Source organism: Sinocyclocheilus grahami, unplaced genomic scaffold, assembly GCF_001515645.1.
Source record: "Sinocyclocheilus grahami isolate Dianchi unplaced genomic scaffold, SAMN03320097.WGS_v1.1 scaffold1.1, whole genome shotgun sequence".
NCBI lineage: Eukaryota > Metazoa > Chordata > Actinopteri > Cypriniformes > Cyprinidae > Sinocyclocheilus > Sinocyclocheilus grahami.
In genome coordinates, this window is record NW_015505180.1 from 2,795,527 (window position 1) to 2,823,046 (window position 27,520).

A 27,520-nucleotide genomic window follows, 5' to 3' on the forward strand; every position below is an offset into this window, starting at 1 on the left:
AAAATTGCATAACTTATTAAGATGTGATACCATGGATTAAGTTTATTTTTCTTACCCCACTGGAAAATTGTTTTAAGCAAAAATCTGACCCAAAAATATTATATAATTAAATAATACTACATATATTGTTTTCATAAATTATAATATTACAATAATAATTACAGAATAATTGCAGAAGTTCTGGACTCTTTAATTGGCCAATGAATCAGCTTTAATTTGCCAAGGACTGTCCAAGAGGCCACCTGACTGACAGGTAAAGCAACCAATCACAGTTAGTTTTGTTTAGCTTCATGTTTAGGGGTGTGAAAATGTAAAGCTGAGATAACAGATTGGCGTGCAACAAATAAATCATTCATTCAAGAATGTTGTCTTCAGTGGTCAAGAATCTATGCCGTGAACTTCACATATGTTTGAAAATCTAGCGTTCAATTCAACCAATCAGATGAAGACTTTGAAACTACCAAAGTATTTCCCATTTTGTGTGATTTATGCATCAGACATTCAGCCAACAGTCCATGGGTGTGATGTCTGAGACTGAGACTAGGGTGAAAATTATTCAAGGTTTCATACTCGATTTCAGCTTGTACTGGGTTGAGTTTAATTCATTATATTTAGTTGTCATTATTATATCTCTCTTCCTCTCTGTAGAGGGTGTTTGTTGGCCAAACAAAAGCTGACTCTGACTATAGGTCTCTGACTGGCTGTCTAACAGGTGGGTACACACACAGGTCAATTTTAAAGACTATGGTAGATCTAATTGCTACAAAATGTCTCTGACCTTCTATGTGGTGCAAAAATATACACACAGGAAGAAGATGAGAGGTGTGAACATGAGATATTGTGATATATTTAGTTAAACAGAAGGTCAAAAAAGACAGAAATAAAGAGATGAGGAAGAAGTTAAGCAAAAACAGGGGCTATCAGCAGTCAACTCCACCAGGATGTCAGGGGATGGATGCTGCAAGTCTGTTGCTATAGAGACTGAATCCAGGGGTACTAGCAGGGCTGCCGGATCAGAGCCCTCACCTTTGTTTTGGGCCGGGTTGTCAATGCTGAAGTCTCCGTTCCAGATGACCGTCAGATCCACAGGGAGGCTACTCATCTCCATCCCATCATACAAGTACTGTAGCCATGGGAACAGAGTCAGACAGAGAGAGAGAGAGAGAGAGAGAGAGAGAGAGAGACATTTATTAGCTGTGTTCTGCTAGAAGAGCATTTTTATCATTCCTGGCAGATTCATCCTTTGGTAAGTCATCACAGCACACAGTGGAGAGGACTCCAAAATCCCTACACTGCTGATGCTAGGAGAACAAGCAAACATGCACTAAATATTCAGGACAGAACGCACTTGTGACTAAAATAACTGCTTTCACACAAATGCTCTCTCCAAACAACCGCTCGCTTTTATCACGTCTACGACTGTTTGTGTTGCTTAAAATTCTGGGCCTTGTTTCTGAGAGTACCCTTGTGTCCACAGACAAATTCGCTGAAACGTTTACTGAACACACTCAATCACATGCACACACACACACACACACACTCACACACACAGTCTTACCGATGTGTTCTGGCACTGTACACTGGAGCTGTTGAAGCGGAGGGCGGGAACTTTCTGTTCCACGCCCTGTATGGTGAGTAAACACTCGTACCCACGCTGGCCCGACTGTGGCTGGGGCAGGTTCTTGGCCCGAAGGGTGATGGGTTTCACTACGTTTACTGGAACCAGGATACGATCCGCTGGAAGCAGCTGAGGACATTCCTGCAGGAAAACAAACAACAAACTGCAAGGTCAAAATCAAACAAAAAATAAGATGAACCAAAAACTATCCCTTGACACAAGTCTCTCAGACAACTCTTTCAGAGTGTTTCCTTTAGGTTAGGCCTAAGTTGAGACCAACAAAACCTCAAAATGGGCATGGGCCTGTTCTTAGCATCAAAATCCATCTTGACAGCTCCTAGATTGAAAGGACGGGCCAATAACCATGGTCTGAAGCTCATTAGCATGGCTGAATTGCTTTGGGGCAGAGTTTAAAAAAAGCCATTATAGATCATTTGAGAAGCTATCTACAAAAAGAATAAAAGTGAGTACTGTTAATTCAAGCAGACAAAGAGATGTAATTTTACAGAGAGAAAGAGGATAAAGAACTTTACAGTGTGTTTTTTTTCTCCATGTCCCTGACTACAATCTATAAGACTGCTATAACTTTGTCTTTTGGATACTACGAAAGAAACCAATGAGGTGGCGCAGAGTGGTATTTATGCAGTGCAGGGCGATCAAAGTGCTCAGGCGGCTATTGTAATATGAATACAAACTGCGGTGCTATCGGGACCAAAGCGGCTACGGAATGCAGATTGAATACTGAGTGTGAATTTAAAGATGCGCTGCAGTCGGGTAATATTTTGTATGGGCATGAGGTTGAGCCATAAACCCCTTTTCATTTTAACTTTCATACCGGATATTTACAGTACAGGAGACACTTAGTATTATACTTCAAAACGCACACCATCGCAAGCACACCAATGCTGGTAAGCATAAACACTTATCTTAACATGCCAAATAAACAAATACACCACCCGCATGCATAATTATAGCTTTAAATAAAAACAGCATAGACAGTAAAACACACACTCCACTCACACTCCGACCCTCATATCTCCACCCACACAGCCTCCAGATATTAAAGTCATCAGTAAATGCCGGGCGTAAAACGCAGGCTAATTCCGCTGAGGGCAGCCCTACACTGACCTGACTTTCAGCCTACATTCAAGTCGCTAAATCCCCATTTAGAGCCCCCTCACCTTCATAATAGCTACCCAGCCCCGTGGTCTACAAGGGCCTCTCTAAGTCCTTCCCCAGACCACCCTCCAAGGATTTATCTCCCTATTACCCTGATATAATGTGAACATGTTTATTGGCAGTGGTCTTAGTCATAAATAAGGCACGACAAGGGAAAACCGCCCTCTAAAACACCAATATCTCTGTCCATTCACGCCCAAGTCTCTCTGGCATGCGCTTTCTTTTTTGAGGAAGGTGTCTGGCCGGTCACCCACACCCCCCTCCACGCCTCTCATTGACGGATGAGCAGGGCTCCGCTGGCAGGTTTATGTGGTGGGAGATTGACTCCAAGCATAACAACAGTATAATTGAAGGCTGGGAGGTTCTAATATGGAGTCTTCAGAGACACTGAAGACTAGGGCCAGGTTATTAAGTCTTTACAAGAAGGCAGAGAAGAAAGGACAGAGATAGACACAATGCGAGAGAGAAAGTGGGACGGGAACAAACAGTCTATTACTCATTTCGAAACCTATGGCAGTTCCCATTTCAGCCTCAATAAAGATTTTGCATAAGAATGTCACGAAAAACTTTGAAGGACACAATGGCGGACACATCACCCTGTCAGCATCAAACTAGATCTTGTGGTCTTGCTGCTTTAAATATAATTGAAGCAGATCAAAAAATTGGCCACACTTCCTGTCTTGAGGCTCAGAAAGAGAGCCAGTGTCCGTTAAGTCCAGGAAGAGAATGATTCCTGTAGCCTCAAGCCAGATACAGCTGAAGAGTCTTACTGGAAGAGACGTTAATAAAAAATGCAGGGATGGTAATTCAACATGCATTCATGAGACAAATGACTCCACACTGCAGTTTCCGTCCTTGTCCGTGACGCGTGTCAAATCCGACAAGACATGCCCGAGGTGAAACATTTGAGGTGGGAAAACAAAGCAGGGTTTGATTAAAAAAAGGGAAATTATTATTAAGAATAGGCATTTTACAGATAAAAGAGGCTCTTGAGAGTGTGTTTACAGTCTTGGTCTGAGCAAGAGAGGCCTGAGGGTGAGCTGAAGCATAATAATGTGTTTGTCAAAGGGACGTGGAGTGAGGCAGACAGCAATTGGTCTCCCGATTGCTTACTGCGGGGGGGACTGCATTCAATTCACTGCAGCTGAATCTCCAATGTCTCAGAACAGAACTGATATAATTAGAGCAGAAAGAGATACTGTAGGTGGGGGAAAATAATGAAGTTCAGTGCGTGCGCTTCTGTTAGAGATGCGCCGAGACAAAGATAGTCATTGAGTGCGAGCAGGGAGGAAGACGCCCTGGCACAGAGAACAGAGGATAGCGAGCTGGCACGGAGTGATAGATCCATAATTAGAGCTGTTTGAGTATGTATGCATAATGGCAGCGTTCAGTCGGGTAGAAGATGAAATGCCTAATTCTCTCCACAGCTCTTGCGGCGTTAGCTGGATGATTACCGAGGCTTCCCTGCACTCCTTGCACTTTTAGTGTGCCTCCCAACCGCCACGGGCAAAAACCCTCTCCTCCCATTCCTTGCCACATTTTACTTCCTGCGGCATCACACATGCTCTTATCTTCTCTCACCTCTGACACTTCCCCTCCTTTTCATCTGTTTGTTTTCACTCTCGCTCCCCTCACGAGCTGATCTTTTCTTCTTGTCCTCCACCTTGATCTAAATGATTTTTACCTTAAAGTTTCTCCCTGAGGGCCATAGGCCATTTCACAGTTCTGAACTCAGACCCAAATCCTCCTACTCACAATCTGCAGCTCAACTGCGCAAAGCTGCCAATTTTGCCTGTCAATTAACATCTTAATAAGATGGTAGAGAGTTCATTGGATCGATCAGTTTCTGTTTCCCACAACTCTCTCCTTTTCTTTCTTTTTTCTCATCTACCTCCATATTGTTCAAAAATTGAGTGAGCTGCCTTGCTTCCTACTGTCTACATAGGCAGCTGCCTTCTAAGGCAGCTTGTAACAGTCATGGAACCTTAAGTGACTGATTTGGAATGCTTTACATGGGTGGCAAGTCATGTGTGTCACACAAATAGTTCTTCTCACAACAAGCACATTGAAGACTCCTCTCACAATTGATTTCCCTTCATGCAGTGTGAAAAGAAGTGGTATTGTAAGAAGCAATAATATTTTGGGTAATTTGCGTAAAAAAGTCAGTTTAAATCATTAAAAAAGTTTTTCCCGCCTCATACTTAAGTAAAATTAAAACTGTACTTATTTTTACTTTAATGTTGTTGTTTTCTCTCTCTATCACTGTTTTTTTTCCCAAAACAAAATTCAATGTGTTTAATCATAAGCCTTTAGCTCAAAAGGTTTATAAGTTCATATAAATTGGTCTAGTGTTAATATTTTGACTGTTAGTGTATCTATTATTCAAAATCACACCACAATTTCACATTACCCGTCGGTAAGGCATGCTATAAACAGGCACTTAGCAATTCCTAAATGGATGTAAAAAGCCAAGCCATAACAGAAGTTGTTTGCTAAAATGCAGTGGATGTTTGGGTCAGACCGGTGTGCGTTTAGTCATGCAGCAGTACACCAGTGGCCAAGAGTGAGACATAGGGGACCAACACAGTCAGCAACTGACAGGATTCAGCACTATCCTTTGTATACACACTCTAGCCAGAGAGGAAATCAAAACCTGTACAGGAGAGTTAGATTAGCTGTGTTGTGATGGAAAAACAATTTTTACAAAAAATCCCTGGACTGAACAAACAAAACCAATCATTACTCCATAATTCCATATTAATTCCAATTCTGAAACAATTTCAGGGAAATATGCCAAGACTTACTAGGCTTACACTAACCATTAGTTAATCCACTGACAAAGCTTACCTCAAAGTATCTGACATACTTTACCCCACAGCTACTATTTTGGAAAAAATGCTTCATTTAATAATTCTTGACTAATCCATAGGCAAAACAAATGTGCATGGTTTTGTACAATGGCAATTTATCAAAAAACATGACACATTTCTAGACCTCGAAAAGTTTACCATCACAACACTTTTTACTTGCCATATAGAAAATTCATTAAAATGTTAATCACTTTTCTCACATGCATCTCTCTGAATATATACGCACCGTATGCCAAATTTCCCTACTTTATATAACAGGATAACACTAATACAGTACATCCTTTTCATTAGATACTCTATTTTATGATGCAAAACTGGAAAATCTGATCAAAATATGTTAAACTTGCAGAGAGGCAAATGATGTGACTTAGAATATTAGAATTTATTACGAATGTATTTATTTAAGACCAGTCATATATTTAAATGTGAGAGACTGTGAATGGCATATACACTGTTGTTAAATCTTGCCAGAGTCGACATTCTAATGCTGTAGCACGTTTTGCTTGTGAATGTGGATGGTTCTCCTGTACTCATAGGTGCTTACTGAAACAAGCTCTGACTACAGGGGGCTTCTCACTTCCAAAAACCATTAAAAGAAAAGTCTGGATTATTCAGATCACTCTCAGCAATCCCTTAATTGGTATAAAACACAGAATTCATCTGTGGAAGGTCAATGCAAAAGGTCATCTCATTTCTCCATGCAAAGTTGACTCGTCAGCATCAGCTCGGAGGATTTGCACAGTAAACATCGATAGTCATTAATTCTAAGCCACCCGGAGTTTGGAAGGGGATCTGAAACCTCCAGTACGAGGGGTTAATGAAATCCAAATTAAACTCATTAACCGGACAAAACATCTGCCTTTAAACAACAATCAAACAAAATCATCCAGTGGAAATGTCATTAAAATGTGCTAATATTCAGTCGCTGCTTTGTGTGCAAGTCGCTCGACACACAATAGGGAATCCTAATATTAAACTGGTCAATATTGACAGCGTGTCCATTTGATAACTGGAACGCCAAATGCTGGCAGCCTGAGAAACACTCTGTTGAGAGATGTTAATGAATGCTAAATGATGAGGCTACACATTTGTGTGGCTAAAACACATACCCTCGGGGGGCAGGTGTCCTCATAATTCATTACGCATTTCAATGCTAAGCACACACGCATGATGTACATAATCGTATCTTCATGGTAGCTGCCGATTTCTCTTCAGTTGCATGATGCAAATGAAATAAACACATTGTGATCCACACCATGTAGACCCTCAGGGAGGGATTAAAGGGCATTCCAGTGATACAAACTCAACGGCAACCCTCCTTGGCATCTCGGAGAGTGAGCTAGGAAAGGGTTTGGCTCTGGCAAAGAGCACAGAGCCCCAACAGCAGCTTTTAATTTATCTGATGGGCCTGCGGTGGCCTCGAGGCAAGCAAGTAGTGCCAATATTATTGATAATTTGCATGGAATAAAATGTTGGTGGGACTCCAGACATACATTTTTTAAAGATTTAATGAGAATTACGTTAAATTCAAAGCCATCAGACATGTATGAAGCAGCTCAATGTGACAGGGTGATGCTGGGTAACTTCTCACAATCAGGACGTGACTTGAACCATACCCCTGCACCAATCAAATCAATTAAGTTCAATTGAGAATGATGAGGGCCAATTATAAAACCTGATGTGTGACCAATCACAAGTAACTCACCTCTGGCTGTTTGACACGACCCTCCTGGAAAGAGCAGCTGCTCGGATCATGGGTGCACGTGTGACGATATTTGCACCAGTGGCACTGGTATGGGCTTCCAACACAGGATAGACACCTGGGACAGGGAATGGGTGTGGATTAATGCTGTCAGTTTGAGTGTTAGTGAAAATAGATAGAATGTTACATGACTTCACTATGTCATTGTAAATACAAAAGATACTTACGACTTGTGTACACTGCAGTTGTAGAAGACAAAACTAGTGTTGGCGAAAGCTAGTCCCGTCTCCTTTGATTTGAGGTAGAGCTGGACAATCTGATGGTCACCTAAGAGGCAGGGGGGAAACATTAAGAGAATGTTGAAACAGTTGCTAGTGTGCTGCTCACAGAAGATTCAGTTTAAAGCCCAATGAGCTGCCTACAGAAACCACAGGTTTTTCCAAAAGGTGGGTGACAATAAACTGCAACAAGGTCGCAAGGTTTACTCAATTTTTGTCTCAAAGACTGTTTACAGTATATTCCAAGGCAGTTAACTCATTTTATGATGAATGGGAGAAAGTGCAGCGAGCACTATGGCAAAATATGTCCTGTCGTGTAAATAAAATAGCCAATTACCAGTTGATAAAGTCATTGCAACACTCCAGCAGCTTAGAAGCTCCAGTTACCATAGAAACAGTCCTGAGATGCGCACTTGATACTGTACATGCGCATTGACTGGACCAACCTGATATATACATTTTTTTATTTCTTGAGCAAAACATGTCAGATTTTATTGCTGATTGGACATATTTAAATGTGAGTTTGGCAAGCAGTTTTTGAGATTTGGGGTTTCAAGGTGTTAGTACTTAGAGTTTCATGCTGTTATTATACCAAACACACTCTACCAAACTGTATATAGCAAATTGGCAGTTGCCTTTTATACATCAATGACACTAAGCTAAGTGTCTTAATAGCAAGCAGGTTATATAGTGCATGGATTAAGGTGACCGCTCTCCTCTACCAAAAATGCTCCAAAACCCTTCCCATAAATACATTGTTGAAGAAGAGGAAGAGAGAGACAGAGAGCGAGAGAAAGAAACCTGTACGAGTAAATGGAAATGTGGCACAAAAGTGCCCATCTTCAGCGTGTTTATGTCTGAGCTAATGAAGAACCTCATGTTTAATTCAACATGCTGGACACGATAACTCCCCTCTCAAAGGAAGATCATAATTTTTCACCCTATCTTTTCCTGTCTCTCTTTTTCTCACATACTTTTCTTCAACCTCTTGTTCTCCTAACACACTCTCCTTCCCTGTCATGCGGTGTTTCTTCAACAAAGATCGAATCATTCATCAATCACTGTAAAGTGTGCCTGACAATGAATCTGTCCCAATTAGTTCACCTAAATTTTACCTTGATGGCTGGTATCTCGTGTGTGTGTATGTGTGTGTGTGTGTGTGTGTGTGCGAGCAAGCCTCCTGCCACCCGCTGCAGCGTGTGTCTGCCTTTAATGAGTCACTCAGGACACACTGTTACCATGACACTAAAAAATGGAAGGAAAGTGAGGAATAAGGGAGACCGAGCAAATAAATGACCTATAACTACATGGGTATGTATATGTATGCATACAGAATCCATTAAAAGCACATCTTGATCCACAACTTCAAACATTTTTTATGATGAATCCCACTATTTGGGGTTAAACACACTGTATGTGTATGAGAGTGATGGTGTATGTATCCAGTAATGTGTGAGTGTATAAGTGAGTGTGCATCCTCAGCTGTGTAATAGTGTACTTATCCAGTGGCATAGGAGTGTGTGTTTGCACTGCGGCATTTTAGAGCTCCAGGCCCTTGCAGATTGGGCCGACCTGTAATTTCATGGTGGCCTGACAAGCCTCACATCTCCAATGAGACTTCCTTGCATCATTATTCACACACATCACACCCCTGCGCACCACTCTTTCTACCTCACATCCAGTCTGCCGTGCCACTTACTAAGGTAATTTGCGGGTGTTTCTAAACCAGACGCTCTGAAAGAACATTGTTGCTTCTTTTCCACCATGTTTTGTTTTACAATCTTTTTTCCCCTCTTTTCTACATGCAGAGGAGTATTCCCCCGTTTCCGCTGTAGTGCGTGTCTTCATTATCTTTACGTTGAGACGTTTTCATATTATGAAAAATTACCAGCCTCTAGACAGCTGCCCAGATGTGCGCTCGCTTTAATTATGTCGGGGTAACCAAGCACGTCATTGAGAAAACAGAGGTGTAAGAACGGCATCAATGAGAGTACGGAAGGGGACAGCGAAATGTTCTCTCTTGAAAAATCTTTTCTCTCTCTTATCTGCTAGAGTGAATGCTGTCAAAACCATTTTCAGCCGAGCAGATGGAGTGAAGAGTGTCATCAGTTCAGGAGATCCAATCCAATCCCTTTACTTGAAAAATCTCTCAAACCCCAGTGCCAATGGATCCTCAGAATGAAAGGCTGAAATGGAGAGAGACAGACGAGCACGCAAGAGACAGAATGCCAAAACTGCCTCCCTCTTGACGACCTTTATTCACTCAATTACAAAACATGTCCTGCGGCAAAAGTCAACAGCTGCAGGCAAGATAATGAGCATGTAAACTTCCATCTCTGCTCAGGTGTTTATGCCTATCACACTCTCTTCTCTTTCTTAGACTGTCTTCCCTCCTTCTCTCTGATTTAAATCCAGCTTCTCTGGAGTCTGGAGCAGATCTCTCTATCCAGCATCTCATATTATAAAGCTGTCATATTCTCACTTTTAGTCTCAGTTTGGTTCATATTGCCTTAACAAATGCCAATATTCAGTCAGTTCACCCAATTTCCCCTTGTATTTGATTGGTTAGTGACAGCACATCTTTGCACCTTGGTCTATGACGATGCGTGGGACTTCCTTCTCCGCAGGAGAGCTGCAGGTAATGCGGTTCCCCTCGACTAGACCATCCATCTCTGCCAGGTCCTCAAAGGTGCAGTTGACCCCTGCAGAAAGTTCTGGCACGTTATGTGCCTGCAGAACTAGCTGTCAAGGAAAAAGAAAAGACACGTTGAAGTTATTCAGGGGAGAAAATAGAAGGCAATAATGGACAGGATAAACTTTGGTGTGTGTCACAAACTGACACACCATCTTTGTGCACAGAATAAACTCATTTTTGCTGCCGCTGTCCCTAAAACTGCTGTAACGTGGATATTTTCTTATGCCTGTGATTTGAAATGCTCTTGAGAGAGAAGAACATCTGCAGACTCCACACATGGGAAATCTCAATCCAGCTGCAGACATCAAGACATCCCAGAAAACACACACAGTCATTCCATAAATATCCCAGCTGACACGTGGCCAACCATACAGCGAAATCAGGCCATTGAACCAGTGGCCACATATCTCCTAAATTTCCTGTAGGAAAATGTCCAGAGACATCAACACACTTCAGTCAGCCATCAGTCAGCATATACTGACTCTAATGTGTTTCACTGAACACAAGTGGGTGGGAAATTGAGAGAGAGAAGGAGAGAATGAGAAAGAGAGAGGGCTATGGGGTGAGAGTTTTCATTCTCTTTTTTCTTTATGACTCTTATCTGGAGAGCCACTGCTTGTTCTCTCTCTCTCTCCTTGTGTCCTCTCCATCTCTGTTACCCACAATGCCCTCTGGCTCCCAGCCTTTGAATGAATTTCAAGCCCTGCTCTGAAGCACATGTGTTGCCTGACACCAGAGTCAGATGAAGTGAGAAACAGAAGGGGAAGATGGCAAAGAGAAGAATGAGAAAGAGCAACTGTCATGAGACTGAAAGAAATGCCCCTTTTACACCTGCCATTACATTGGCATTGTTTATTATCCACATACAGCTATACATTTAGTATATAATACAGACGTTGCACCACCAGTAGTCATTATCATCTTCCAGTTTCAATTTTTATTGTCAGTAAAACATGAATGCAGTAAAATATAATTTTAAATACACAATCATTTATATTAATACTTTTTGTGACTTCTAAATGTCAAGTACTTTTGTTTTATTTTGCTCTCATAATGACACAACAGACATTGCAGTTTTGTGATCTGATCTCTCAATATAATGAACAGCAACTAATTCCACCACACTTCTTTTATAATCTTTTATTTTTCTCCCCAATGCTCACATCTCTCTACATGTCCATCCTCTTTAAGATACTATTTTCTCCAATTCTAAACCTTCTTAATATCCTCTACCCTGGGTAGGTTTCTAAAGCAGGGAAACACAATCTGAATAGTATATGAAACGCAAGTTAAAGTCAAAGAGAGCACAAAAATAAGGAGATCGCAGGAAGAGAGAATAATGAAGTCGTATATAGTAAGAAAGACAACAAATATGTCCCGTTTAAAATGGCCACAGTGGCTCTCCCTGTCAGTTTGACTCTGTTGGGTGTCCATTTGGGAAAGCATGCAGTAATGCTCTATGAGGGCATCATGGGAAGTGAAGTGGATGAAATCGGAATATCCACACTAATAGGAAGCCGCAGCCTTGCATAGATTGGCCTCTGCACCCAGCATTACATCGGTGATACGGCCTTAAACACCCTTTACTCAACAGAACGGCTGACCGGGGCTGTTTTTAGATTGCAGTTTAATGAAAAGGCAGGGACATGTAGCAGACACTTTTTTTCCCATCTCGTCCCCCTCTCTCGCTGTTTTCCGCTTTCCCATTAAAGTTCAGGATGCACCGGTGGATGGTGGTGCCACTCTGGGATTTAATTTATTTTTCCTTTTAGAGAGGGATGCAGAGAGAATTTCTTCAATTACATTTCAAGCAGCGGTGAACAAACCCTCGCTGGCCACGATAAATATGAAAATCATCCCGCTCGGAGGGGGACCCAACAAACAAACATAAAAAGGCCTCTTGCAGCAGTGGGTACAACACGAGGAACATGGTGTCTTTGATTACCTCCTGCCTGAACAGAAGAATGCATCAAGACGGCAGACTCTCACGGACTTCAGATGCTGATGCGGAGTTCTAATTACACTTCAGGATTTGTGAGTGGGGGGAAACAGAGATGTCGATGTACCCCCAGAGACCCCAAGAGCTATGAGACTCTATCTATTGTAACCTTTGTTTTACTTTAAAATCACATGGATAAAATCAATCTACATATAAATTAATTCTGAGGGCACCTATAGTGTCAAATCCATTCATGATTGATGTTTTCCATAAACAACTAGTTTAGAAGTGTAATCCTTCTTCAGAATAATACTAAAGCTGTGCTATGCTCTGCTTATCAGAGCCTCTGTAAAGAAACTTCTTTGGTAAATGTAGTTAGTAATTCAAACAATAGTTTAAAAGAGGCAAATTCCTCTTAAGATGGGCTTTACTGTGGTTTGCTGCTGGGAGGAAGTCTGGGAAGGCTTATGGATTAAATGTGAAATAACATGAAAATATGAAATAGTCAAAAAATGTTTTCTTTTAGAAGAGAAATTTACTTCAATCCCTATATTCCCTGCAGACTGAACAAAGGAGCTTTGTGCTTATCTCCTCAAACAAATATTTAATAATGGAAAAAGGTCAAGAAACAGCATGAATGCCTATAGTGCATTTCTGTGCACAGTTTGCAATTTATTGCATTGCAGATGTGTTGTTTTCCTTTCAGTAATTTCAGTTTAAAGGAAAAGGTCAATCTCTCTCTGACGCTGTCTTTGTAAATTGCTTACCATTCTTTTCATAACAAACATACAGATACATTTATAAAAAATACTGTTAAAACAGTAACATTGTGCACAATTTAAAATAACTTTTCTATTTTAATATTGCAAAGCTTAATTTTCAGCAGCGATTACTCTAGTCTTGTTGACATGATGCTTCATAAAACCAATATCGATTTGCTCAAGAAACATGTCTTATCAATATCATCAATGTAGAAAACTGTTGTGTTGCTTAATATTTGTTGTGGAAACCTTGATAATTTTTTTTCAGGATTCTTCCATAAATGGAACGATGGAACGTTCAAAAGAACAGAATTTTTGTAACAAATGTAAAATTTTTTACTGTCACTTCTAATCAGTTTAATGCATCGCCAAATATAAGTTTTAACTTTTAATAAAAGTACAAATAAATCTTAAAAAAGTAATATTATTATTATTTACATCATATTATATTACATCAAACCAACTCATTAGGGCTGTCAAAAAAAAATTCTAATTTCGAATATTCGTTGAATAAAAAAAAAAAAATCCACATACGAATGCAAAAGCGTTGCATTCGAATTTAAGGTCTGCGTCAGCCGTCAGGCAGCCTTATCAGTGGTGCACGAGATGCGATGACGATGTATGTATGATTGCATTTGAATGCTTTTGTTAGCCTATCCAGTTGAACCCACTAGATGCGGCGCAGCTACGTTGTTCATTAATATATTGCGGAAAACGAGAGCATCAGTGTGGAGAAGATGTTGTTTACGTCAAAACTGAAACCAAGCCGTTCACACAGAACACATATTTATCACATTTTCTGGAGAGACATCTATCAGTGTTGCACTCGCGTTTCGCAGAGAGTGGCATGTTTAGAAAGCCATGTAAAATTAATGCAAGTTTAACTTTTAAAAAAACATGTCTAAAGACATAATGGCAGTTTTTCCCCATCCCACTGTATCTCATGTTTTTAAATGAAGAAAGTAGCCTACTCTTTGTGATTGGTTTTCGGTCCTTTATATTAAACTATACATACATGCATGGTGCTGTTTTTTTCTAATTGTTTAAGCAACTTTATTAATTATATATGGTTTATAAACATTATTATTATCTACTGAATCTGCTTTGACTGGTTTCCTAGATACAGTCAACACGAATGCTCTGATTGAAAGTAATACAGTACTTATATATGGAGAAACGATTTGTGTTGAATGATTTAGTGTTATCTAAACATATCTAGGTCCTGGTTAAACATCATTCCATGGAGCACAGATCTTGTGTTATATGATGACGTAATGGGAGTTTATTAGCTCTTTTACAGCTTAGTATTTAAGGTTTTGATTTTGGGCCCAGAATACAGATCCTGAATCAGCTGAAAGGCCAGCTCCTCTAGTGGAGACGTTAATCTGATATAAAGACTCAGAGGAGGTGCTGGATTACATGAGGATAAGGTCTGAAACCATGGCCTGCTTTGATGGATTTTACACACACACACACACACACACACACACACACACACTCACTCAACAAGCGAGTGGTAGACTCAGAACTTAGCTGGGATCAGCCAACAAAAAACACCAACAGAAAAAAGTAACCATCCTGACAAGGGATATGGGCACATTGTGACTGGCATGAGGAAACAGAGTTGATATGACAGTGTTTACTGTACATGCACAACAATATTATGATATTTATCAGAATTTGGTCACATTCAGGTTATCATGTAAACGCATTAACCTAATTACATTACCAAACTAAGCCAATTTTCTGGTTTCCAGAAATCTGAATGATATATATATTCTTATATTAATCTGAACTTTGGGTTATGTAAGTATCTTATTCACAAACCCATAACATTTATGCAGATCTGTGCGTGTCCAAACAGCTAATTTTGGGTGATATTTGGTACAGATAGTTGCAAAATACTGAGCTTCAAAGAAAAATTTATGGAGCAAGGAGAAGATTCACATTAAAAGAAATATCATTTATAGGAGTCTTTTGTCCTACATTTTGCAGTTAATCAAGCTCTTGTATGTTATTGTTAAAGACATGAATGAATAAAGTTAATTTGTTAAATTGTCCAAAATCACTAAAAATATAGCATAATAAATTGAAAGAGCAAATGACTCCAGTATTTCTTAAAGAGAATAGCAGCTGTGGAGCATGTAAATGTCTTTTTCTGAATAGTGGCTTAACCGGAATGTGTATTTTAATCAGAAAATGACACGCTGGATATCATGAAGTATACCACCCAGAAACACCACTGATCAGCTTTGTGTCATGTCTGTGACTTGATCCAAACGCCACTGAAATAACATGGCATGTGTAGTACGATCAGGCTGCATGACGTGTCTTCATAAACCCATCAGAGTAACAGGCAGATCCATAAAGGCTGAACTTAAGACCATGATCACATTAATGATGGAGCCTGAAGAGAAATGGGCTCCATAACTGAATTAGTAAAGGCTAATGTCAATATGTCCAGTGTTTGGCTTTATCCTCAGAAACACTTAAAGGGGTTCTGTAATTCCTCAGTATTCCTTAAGGATATTTTATGGTGTGATTACACAGACGGAACTGAGGTGAGAATTGAACATTAGTGCTCACCATGACATTGTATTGAGACACGGAGATGTTGTTGGGGTGAACGCTGAGTCTCACACACTGCTTTATGTCCGAGGCAAAACGACGAGGCTCGGATGACCGTTCGCACTTCTCCTTCCTAGTGCACCTGGAAAACAAAGACAAAAAGAAATATGTGAGCACCTGAGAAAGGGAGAAAGACAGCATGTAAAAGGAAGACAATGTGTTTGATAGGATGGGGGGAAAATAGAAACTGCTGCACAAATGCATTCAACCATCTTCCATCTGTGACCAGCACAGCATGAAGGAAATAGAACACAAGCTTGGTTACTAGTCCAAACCCATGCATTATATTTCAGTTTCATATTTCAGGATAGAGGGAGGTGGGATAGAGAGAGAGAGAGAGAGAAAGAGAAAGACCAGTTGGTTGTGGTGACTCTATCCTGTTTCTGCTCTCTCTGCGGTGCTAAAACAACAGTGACTCTATTTGTGGAAGCAGAGCAGGCCCAAAGGGCTGAGGGACAAGCCATCTTTGTGTTCTACCCTTAATGAAGTGTATTCATGGCTCCCGGGTTCTGCAGGTGGGGAAAATCAGAGCTCAGAGACCCTCCCTTTAGACCCAAACACCCTCCACTCTGATCCGTTCACAAGACTGGGTCACAGAACCGATGAGGAGACCACCCTAACACTGCGACATCTAATCCAGACACATCAGATTACAGGTCCAAGGTCAAGCACGTTTAAGACTATTTTACACTAGTGACTTTTAGTTCTGACCGCTTGACTTGCAGAGTTACAAACTGGTGCTAAAGAACCCAGACACCAATACAGTGCACTGTTTTCCAGGACCCTGTGACAGTTAATTAATATATTATGTAATGATCTGCATTAAAAAGATTATTTATTTATTTATTTAGACACTACTTCTAATCCTTTATAAGATATAAAGACATATGAATTCAGAGTCTTACATTTAAACATTTCTAGGATTTTACATGACCACACTACCAAAATGATTTACTGTAGAAAAGTAAACACAAAATGTCCTTTTAATTAAATATTAAAATAAAGTTAATACTTAAAAGGAAATATAATGTATTAATACATTTTATATATTTATATATTATTATTATTTATTAATAATTTTCGGTAACACTTTAGTATACGGAACAATTCTCACTATTAACTAGTTGCTTATTAGCATGCCTATTATTTACATATTGGCTGTTTATTAGTACATATAAAGCACATTATTCTGCATGACCATATTCTACATCCCTAATCCTATTATCCTACCCAACACCTAAACTTAACAACTATTTGTTATTACTATTACTATTACAATACTATAACTATTAATAAGCAGAAAATTAGGAGTTTATTGAGGCAAAAGTCATAGTTAATGGTTTGTTAATAGTGAGAATTGGACCTTAAAATAGTTAAAATAATAAAAAAGTATGACCTATTTTTCTTCTATTTTAAATCTTAAAGAATTTTTTTTTTAATTGATTAAAAATACAAATTATACAGCAAGTACTTATAAGAACCAAGATATAATTTAAGACAATATACAATTTTTTTTGATAAAAGACCCAAAACACATCTTGTAATCGTTCATACCTGCATATCAAAGCACAATTGAGTCTTAAGGCCCATTCACACCAAGCACGATAGCTATAAAGATAACGATATTAGCGTCCACCCCAGCGAAAAATATCATCTGTTTATTCTAAGCGCACATGCGTCTGCCGCTTTAAATTCTTGAGCTCATTACAGCAGGATGGATTCTGATTGGCTGTCAGTGTTTTATTGTTCATCAGCTGGAAAAAAAATAATTTTAAAAGTGATCACAGCGATATCGTTCCTCTGTATTGCTATCGTTATAGTTGTGGTGTGAACTACGCTATTCTTTAATATTGAGAACGATTTTTAGAACTATATCTTTATCGTTATCTTTATAGTTATCGTGCTTGGTGTGAAAGGGCCTTTACACTTAAACATTTCAAAGTTTTACTTGCTTGGATAGTACAACACTGGCTAAAATAGTCTGCTCTCACTGGGTTATTTCACCTGTCATTCCCCGGACTAATCCAGATTGGCTTTATTCAAATTTGTGAAGCAATTAACTACGAATCAGCACAGAGTCCTTACGAGAGGGAGAGAAGTTTATAACGAATGACAGTTGTGACAGGGTTTTCTTCCACTGCAGAAAAGAAGGGGGGAGAGAGAGGTAGGACAGTGAATGAATTGAAAAGTTAAGAAGCCTAACGTGGAGAACTCTGAGAACAGAATGGGAATAATCTGCTGGTGAATGAAAGAGGAAGCAAAAGAGATTTAAATGGAAACAATCATCCTCTTTCTCTGTGCTTCTGTGCTAAGCAGGTCTAAGATGCGTTTAATCAATGGCCTCCTTTGTAGCTCCAATCACACTGCCTGAATCCCTTTTCTGCAGCTGATTTAATAAGCATGCTGTGTACTACGTGTTCAAATACACACACACACTTACGCTAGGTGGAAGCTATGGGTGGTGAAACATTGAACTCTAAAACGAGAGAGAGTGTGTAGCATTCTCAGAGCGCTGTGGGAGAGACAAACTGTCTTGTGCAAGTCTCTGGATGATTTGATGGAGCTGTGCATCCCGCAGTTAGAAGCACTTGTCAAAGGCCTTTAATAAAACATCACACCTAACAAGTCCCTCTCAGTCTGCACCCATTATGTAAGACTACAGGAAAATATGTAGGCAGTGAAGCCTGTTTAAAGCCTGTTTCTCTCCAATAGGGGGCGTATGAGGGTTGTCATGAGGGTTGTCTGTTTATAATTTCGAGATTACATTACTTTGACATGTTGTGGCTGATACAAGTCAGTGCTGCTTGTAAGATCAGGAATATTTCTTATTTAAAAGGGTTATAAAGGAGATGCCTGCTTGTGGGCTGAGAGCACTGTAAAAACATTTATGAGTCTTCATTTATGAGCTTGTGTAAAATGCCCGGAGACAAATATCTGCAGGATGAATAACAGTATGTTGGTGTATCTCATTCCTTTAAAAAATAAAAATGTATTGGCTACATTTTTTAATATAATATTTATTTAATTGTCAAATCAACCAATGGATAAATTCAAATCGTACCTACTTTTCCCCCCTGAAATTTCCTTGCATTTGGAAATATTACAAACAATATTATAAATATAAAATGCTAATAAATTTCATCAAAAATTTTATACATATGAAATTACAATATACTGCAGCCCTCTGCAAATGCTTTTCCATCTGATGAATTGGTGATCTCCTTGATAAGTGCACTTGCACTTGTTAAAATTACAAATGACTTGCTTCTTGCGTCAGACCAAGGCTTCATCTCATTGCTAGTTTTACTTGATCTTAGTGCTGCGTTTGACACTATAGATCATGACATACTCATAGATCGATTACAAAACTATACAGGTATTCAAGAGCAGGCTTTAAGATGGTTTAGATCCTACCTGTCCGATCGCTACCACTTTGTTCATTTAAATGGGGAGTCATCTCAATTATCATCAGTAAAATATGGAGTGCCACAAGGATCTGTCCTAGGTCCTCTGCTATTTTCAATATACATGTTGCCCATTGGTAATATTATTAGAAAATACGGGATTAGTTTCCACTGTTATGCTAATGATACTGTTAAAAATATAAAAGATTGGATGACCAATAATTTTAATATTAGTTTCTCCTATTAAATTTGGATAAGACAGAGATATTACTTATTGGACCAGAAAACAGTACACTGAATCTCTTGGATTACAATTTGCAACTAGACGGATGTACTGTTACATCCTAAAAACCACAAAAACTATGACGAAATTTATGCCGCGTCTTCGTTAACAAGACGAGACGGGACTATAATGTTATTTGAGGACTACCGGACATTCAAAATACATCCTATAGGCTACTGTCTTGTCCTTCAAAGGGATAAGGTGACCAGACGTCCCGTTTTTCCCGGGAGTAACAATTCATTGTGGCGCTGATAGAAGTGCTCTTTCTCATGCACGCTCCACTTCTTCAGTTCTCATATACAGCGCACAGATCTCAGTGCTCAAATACACACACAGCAGTCCAAATGTCTATCGTGTAGAGTATCTTGGGTAAATACAGTCGGTTATGGATTAAGTGAACGTAAACAGGTGGGTGAAAACTGAACGTGTGTCAGTATTACATGAATGCCTTCCATCTTAAAGGGACAGCGTTCCTAATTAAGTACCTATCTGTGTCAATAATGTTAACCAATCAAAGATGTTAAATAAATATGTTAAGTAAACCTACTGTATCTGAAAAATTTGTTAAATTTTTATCTCTTTCGTATTTGTCTTATTGTCTTATTCTGCTTCTTTTTCAAAAATTGTAAATGATATATATTATATATATTATATATCAGGGGTGGCGAACATCGGTCCTGTAGAGCCACAGCCCTTCAGAGTTTTGCTTCAACTCTAATCAAACAAACCTGAACAAGCTAATCAAGATCTGAACAGTTACTAGGAAGCTACAGACAGGTGAGTTTTAATTAGGGTTGGAGCTGAACTCTGCAGGGCTGCGGCTCTCCAGGACTGGAGTTCGCCACCCCTGTTATACATGAACAACTATAATAATAAATTGCTCCCTTTTTGCTACTGTTAAAGGGATAGTTTACCCAAAAATTTAAATTGTCATCATTTATGTCATATTTGTCATCACAAATTCAATCCTTGATTCAAATTTCTCATACGTTTAATTGATTTGATCTAAAGAGAGAATAATTAATGACTATTTTTGTTTGAAGACTACATATAAAATAGCTACCAAAATAAATGTTGGTAACTGCAGTTTGACTAAAAGTAATGACTAAAAGGTGACAAAAATGCAATGACTTTTCCGTTGACTAAAACTATGAAAGACTCAAATGACTAAAATGTGACTAAGACTATTAAGCATTTTCGTCTCAAGATAAAGACTAAATCAAAAATGCCTGTCAAAATTAACACTGCTTCCTGATAACGTTCGGGGTTCAGACACACTCTCTCTGTTTAAATCTAGATTAAAGACACATCTGTTTGGCCAAGCATTCAAATAATGCATCGCATAATCTTGTACTGCAGTTAGATCTGATCAAATGCACATTATTCTTTAGCTTGGGTTAAACAAATCAATTTTGCTTTGTTGGAACAGCAGCTACGCTAATTATTATGCATCTATTTGTTTCTCTGTTTGCACTTTGGATGGGTAAATGCAGAGCACTAATTCTGAGTATGGGTCACCATACTTGGCCTCACGTCACTTTTCACTTTTTAACAAATAAACTTGAATTGAATAAGTCATCCAGCGTGCACCTGTCAACACGCGGGAGGTTTTAATACCTTATCATTAGTGAAGTAAACTGTTCTATTAGAAGACTAAGGAGTAATTTGTTTCCCTCGTTATGTAAATACTGCTCGAACATGGCGAAATGCAGTACTTTGATGAATAATGAACAGGAAATGAAATCGCATCAAAGCGATCAGGCAAACGAGAGTGCAGGAGTGGGCACACGCAAAACACTAAGGACGGCCTCCTGGCATCTCGCCTGCCCTCTCTCTTCCTGTTCCCCTCGTGACCCTGCGTTCACTCTGCTCTCTGCCACACTGCCATAAATACCATTGCATCACCCATGCTAGCAGAGGAGAAAATAAACAAATAAATAACTACACACATCAATAAATGAATAAAAACATGTAATTAGTGCATTCAAATTAATTTTACTTGCCAGCTTTGTGTTTTGATCGGGTGAAAGACTTGTAGTGAGTTTGCAATGCCACCCTTCACATCAAACCCACAGATAGAGAGCGAAAGACAGACTGCAGATGTCTTCAGAAGAAAGCAGCTAACAGAGTCAGCCAGAAGCAGCTAAATTAATAAGTTCTGTTAAAATAATAAATCCCTCAAGGAGTTTTATTCAACATCGTTTCACTTGCTGTGCAACTAAAACTGTTAATTTACCGTGAGAATGAGTTCAGGCTCATACTGGAAAATAGCACCAACCTCGCTTTGCCAAGACTAATTTATAATAAACATGAGGAAGTACATTTCTCATGCGTGACTGATGACAGTGGCCTAGTGGAGTTTAAAGTGTGTGAACTCTCAAGGTCTGACCAGTAGCGTGAAGCAAAGACAGCTCAAATGGGACAAAAACTGGAGAAGAACTAGCTACAGAAGCAGGTTTCTTTAGAAAGAGACGGTCTATGATTAGAAAAGCAAACTAACACAGTAATTTGATGTTTTATGAAGTACAGAGTATGTATATGCAAATGCAAATGCAATGAATGAGATAATCCAGAAGACCTAATAAAAAAAAATCTCAAAAATAGAGCACACTGCATGGAATACTGTATCACATGATGCAACATGCTTCATTTTCAATGTGAAAAATGAACAGAAAAATCATTTCAGCAACAATTTTGACCTTTTTCTTTCATTCATGTCTTTACATAAAAAAAAAAACTAAACTAAATTGGACTAAATTACTTCATGAAAGAGAGAGCAAGAGGAAGAGAAGCAAGAAAGGAAGAAAGAGAAATGTATGTCATCTCAGTTGATTTCAACATGGTTTGACATTGGCATGTGGCTAAGCTAACAACACAATACTCGAAATAAGCATAAGATACATCAAAAAAATCTCAAAAATAGAGCACACTGCATGGAATACTGTATCACATGATGCAACATGCTTCATTTTCAATGTGAAAAATGAACAGAAAAATCATTTCAGCAACAATTTTGACCTTTTTCTTTCATTCATGTCTTTACATTAAAAAAAAAACTAAACTAAATTGGACTAAATTACTTCATGAAAGAGAGAGCAAGAGGAAGAGAAGCAAGAAAGGAAGAAAGAGAAATGTATGTCATCTCAGTTGATTTCAACATGGTTTGACATTGGCACGTGGCTAAGCTAACAACACAATACTCGAAATAAGCATAAGATACATACTTTTTAGTAGGGATGCACCGATACCGATAGCCGATACTGAGCTCCTGTACTCGTTAAAATGCCCCGATACCAAACAGCATGTGATAAGTGCCATATTCAGACAAAGAAACACCGACAACAGAACAACAGACAGCAGAATGGAGTTAAGCATGTCTACTACGAAGTATATGTATGCTACGAATATAACGTTAAACTTTCAGTATTAACGCCTGAATAGCTGATGTGAGTGAGCTGATAAACAAAGCACGCTGAGAGGATTGAGCGCGCGGCGGCGCAGATGCGCGAGCTTGTCGAGTGAATATACCTTTCTCACAGACATCACTGGAAAGTTTGTAGTTCGGTCGGATATGTCAAAAACAAGTAAGTAAAACAATGCACAAGTTACTTAACGGTAGGGAGAGAGCGAGAGAGAGAGAGCGCACGCACTTCTGTTGTGTGATCTTTGATGCTCACTCACTTAGCACACTTACGCATCATTTGGATTACAACTAAATCGTAAAAATAAGACCATTTATAGGGGCATTCACTATAAACATAATTTATTTTCAACCTTAGGCATACACGACTTTCTGGCGAAAGTGAATCTAGCAGCCTGTGTGAAATGCGCTACGCTGTACTATTCTGGACCAGTGCTAATACAAATACGTGCACGCGTTGCGCGTGTTTTGCTTGCTTGAGTGTTTCTGCATTGAATGAGTGGCTTTGGAATGTAAATCGCAGCACGTTTCAGATGAAAAAACGCGACTTCTATTTCTGAAAACATCACAGTTAGGAGAAGTATAACGAGTGGTTCCCTGCATTATTACAGCAAAACGCGTGATTACAGTACTAAGCCGCTGCAATGGAGCAGCTCTAATGCTATTAAATTAAAGATGATGTACATAGAGCAAAACAATGAACAGTGAAAGTAACAAAAACTTGTAAAATACATTTTAATGAGCATAATTAAGTGTGAAAATAACCGAAGGATATGTAGTCAAACCAAAAATTATTCAGAGACCAGATATCATGTTTGATATTTTTTTACTAATGGGTGCAGGACACTATAGTTCATTTATGTAAGTGAGGATAGCAAAATAAAGTAAACTGTGACAAATCATAAATTCGTGTGACAAATCATAAATTCCAAAAATTCTTCATACAGTGGACTACCAGCAAAACTGATACAAATTTGGGACCAAAAATTATTCAGACCGAATATTGAAAAACATTGAAGTTGAGGTTTGCATGAAGCTGGGCGACAGCATGCCCAGGAGACTACAGGCTGTCATTAAGGATAAGGGTTGCCCGACTAAGTATTCATAGTTGTGTAACTACTGTCATACTAACAGCTGTCTGAATAATTGTGGGTTGATTGTAATCCATGACATGCCTTTCTATTAAAGTTATCTAACATTATCAAGCTGAATTTGTTCTGACACAATTTAACTCTGAATTCTTGTTATATTTTATTACCATTTTCTAAACTATAGCAAATAAACTGTGATAATGTGAGAAATGTTGAAGGTGTCTGAATACATTTGGTTTGGCTGTATCTATTTGATAAATGAAGTTAACCAACTAACTTTATACATAATCTTTTGGTTTATGTACCCAATATTTAAAAAATTTACAAATGCAATAAAAATATCGGTATCGGTACTCGGTATCGGCAAGTACCAAAACTAAAAGTATCGGTATCGGGCGAGTACTGGAAAAAGTGTTATGGGTGCATCCCTACTTTTTAGTATTAAATAGAAGCTGAGTTATAATTAGCATTTCTCTCATCTTGCCAAACGCCTCGGTTTTTCTTTCACTAAGCTTGTTGCAGTGCATTCTGTGATTGCTGCTTTAGAATTTGGCCAAAATTACTGTAGATATCTAAGGAAGCAGCGTAATTAAGATCCTACATTTTACAATAACCTTCGAATTGGAAGTGTTTTAAAATGCTACCACAGTAGTCATAGTTTTGATAGCAGAGGAAAAACCTTTTACAGTGAAATGCCTGCCGTTCCTAAGCCAATTCTACTCCAAACATCTCATTGAAATTCCATTATGCGTAAAATAAAAAGCAAAGCCACAGTACTGTATTACTACTGAGTTCAGCTGCTAGCAGACAGACTTTTGAACTTTAGCTAGTTCACTCTACATATTGTACAGTAACATATTAATAGGCTGATATATCGGCTGATATTTGGCATTTTTCAAATACCGGCATTGGCCGATAAGTTTTTCTGTTTGGCCTATGCATCCGTGGCGGGACTTTTATTTTGACGGCGCTGAGAGCGGCAGCACCTAAACACACAGTGCTCACATTCTCCCTCTTGTTCGCTGTCGTCATTAGCAGTTCTGTCCACGGACAGAAGTCTGTCTAATAATCAGATAGAACTGTTAAACAAAGGAATTAAAATGTATACAAAAAAGTATTATAATGATTGCTTTTATATTGTTAGTAATAGAAAGGCAAACAATATAATACTTTCTCGTTTGCCGCCAGCATTCAGCAAATACGCATTTATATAATTTAAACAAATCTTTGAATGACTAATGAACATCTAATTTTAAAAACCTTGCAAACTTAGTCAAATCCAGCTGTGAGATCTCATGAAGTGTGCATTTGTATCCTGCACAATCGCGTGCTCTTGTGCATGATGGTCGGTTAGTGTGAATTGAATACGGACAGGAGGAGAGTTCAGCTTCATTGAGATGCACGATCGACAATTTTTAAACTCGTGATTTCAAATTATGCTGCGCTTCATGCTTTTGCCCAATGTCATATTCATGTCATTTTCACTGTGTCCCAATTAATGCTGTACAGTTGCTTTGACACAATCTGTATTGTTAAAAGCGCCATATAAATAAAGGTGACTTGACTTGACTTGTGCTGTATAAAAAATACTTTGTCATTTAAAGTATAAGCATGTTTATTTTACAAAATTTTTTTTAATCCATATTCAAATGATTTCAAATTTCTTAAATATAAAATAAAATAAATAAAATTATATCGGCTTTATATTGGCATTGGCTGTCAAAAAACCCAATATCGGTCGACCACTAGATAAGAGCATCAAAACGGATGAGAAGCAAGGAGGAGAAATTGAGCTGAACTATTGCCCAGTGGCCAGACAGACAAACCCCATCCAAGTTGCACATATAGAAAATTAGACGCTTTTAAATGGCAATGGTACCCAGAGAGAAAGGGAGAGAAGGAGAGCATTGACAAAAGAAGGTGCAGCCACTCTGACAAATGGCAGGTTTAAATTTAGAGGCAGCGCTGTGAGCCAGACCCTCAGAGCCCCCTGTGAGAGAAGAGCCAGTCGGTCACCATCATTATGGAGTGAGCAAAGAAGAGGGATGCAAAGAAAGAGGGAGACATGAAGCAAAGAGAAGGAAGGAGGGGAAAAGAGAGACAGAGGAAGAGACTCGTGGAGAGTCATTACGAAGTCCAGTGGCTCTGACCCGATAATTCCCAGCAGAGCCCTCGGGCCACTGCCCCCCACTGGGCAACAAACCTCAGCTGAGTGGAAAATTAGTGTGGAGCACCCCGGGAACGACCCCAACACACTGAGGCATGAGACACAAACACACGCTTGCACAAAAAACATCCAGGCTGCAGCACTCACTTAACACCATGTACAAATATAAAAATATAAAAAATATAATCCAGTATTCATACAGCATGGGCGGTATATAATCATAAACAAGTTTATATTACATATAGACAAGTATATATATATATATATATATATATAAAATGCTAATTTAGTTAATGCAGTAAATTCAATATTTTGAAAAGAAATAAAAGGTACTTTATATCATTTTCTATTTGGAAATTTATGGACACAAACCAAAAGATAAGATTATTCATGACAAATGAATAAGTGACAGCAGTGCAAAAATGACATAATTTGCATTACGTAACAGCTCGGTTTAAAACAGGGGGCACCAACTAGACTTTTGACATAATGAAATAAATAAATGCCAAGCGCTATTTTTTTTATAAAATCTAATTCATATTAGGCACATCAAGGTCAGCTCAGTAGAGCCGTTTGGGTCCTACGGTGCCAAGGATTGCTACTACAGGTAACTGTTGCTACGTTCACATGTGCGGTTGTGCATGCAGTGAAGAGAGCAGAGAGCAGCACCCAGACAGATGAAACTTTCAGTGAGTGAAAAACAATGGAAAGTTGACGGGTCCTTAAAAAGTTACTTATTTGTATCAAATTTAAGGCCATAAAAGGACTTAAATGGTACAAGAAAGTCTTATGATTTCAGGAGGATGTGAGGATTAAATGGCTTCAAAAGGCTATGATTTCATTGAATAAACGTTTCAAAGTCAGGTGTTGCACTGCTTTGTGTATGCCGTTACCAGGGAAACCGCTATATATCTGCCATTCTGAAAGCACCACCTGCTGGCAGAGAATGACTTTGCATTTTCAATAAGCCCTTTGGATGTTTTTGTGTAGACCAATGTGAAAATCACCTCATATTTTTATGCCGCAAGCACGCAGAGTTGTAAATGTGAACTGGTGGATCGACAGCAAGCTAATGCATTACAGAAATCTAAACAATTAAGAAGACTATAATTACAATTAATATAAAATTAATAAGACTATAATTAATATAATCATTGATTGATAATAATTGTTTCAATTAATAATTAGTACTTTTGACTCCATTTTCTTAAAAAATGGTTTAAAGGCTGAAATGTGAAGTTTATCATTTTATTAAACTTTGTTTTTGTGAAAATCTGTGTCTGAACTGTAAATCATGCTTTTTACAGTCATTTTAATTTTATTTGTGCAGGTCTTAAAAAAGGTCTTAAAGTCTTAAATTTGAGCATAAATATCCTGCAGATACCCTGGTTTTTAGGTATATAATTGTCCGGACCTCTGTTATAGAGGTAATTAAAAGTAACAAATCATGTAAAAAATATAATCTTTTACTGGAAAATTTACAT

The 27,520-nt window shown here is 38.6% G+C and overlaps 1 protein-coding gene across 1 annotated transcript in view; it reads right to left on the reverse strand.

The window, feature by feature from the left end:
* LOC107592200 (plexin-A4-like) overlaps positions 1 to 27,520 on the reverse strand; it is a 246,564-nt gene that overhangs the window by 40,904 nt on the left and 178,140 nt on the right. Inside the window, exons 6-11 of the mRNA XM_016281641.1 lie at positions 15,629 to 15,752; positions 10,236 to 10,389; positions 7,597 to 7,696; positions 7,373 to 7,487; positions 1,559 to 1,759; positions 1,027 to 1,123 (exon numbers count right to left, since the gene is read on the reverse strand). Coding sequence (XP_016137127.1) covers positions 1,027 to 1,123; positions 1,559 to 1,759; positions 7,373 to 7,487; positions 7,597 to 7,696; positions 10,236 to 10,389; positions 15,629 to 15,752 — 791 coding nt within the window. The remainder of the gene's footprint in view (positions 1 to 1,026; positions 1,124 to 1,558; positions 1,760 to 7,372; positions 7,488 to 7,596; positions 7,697 to 10,235; positions 10,390 to 15,628; positions 15,753 to 27,520) is intronic.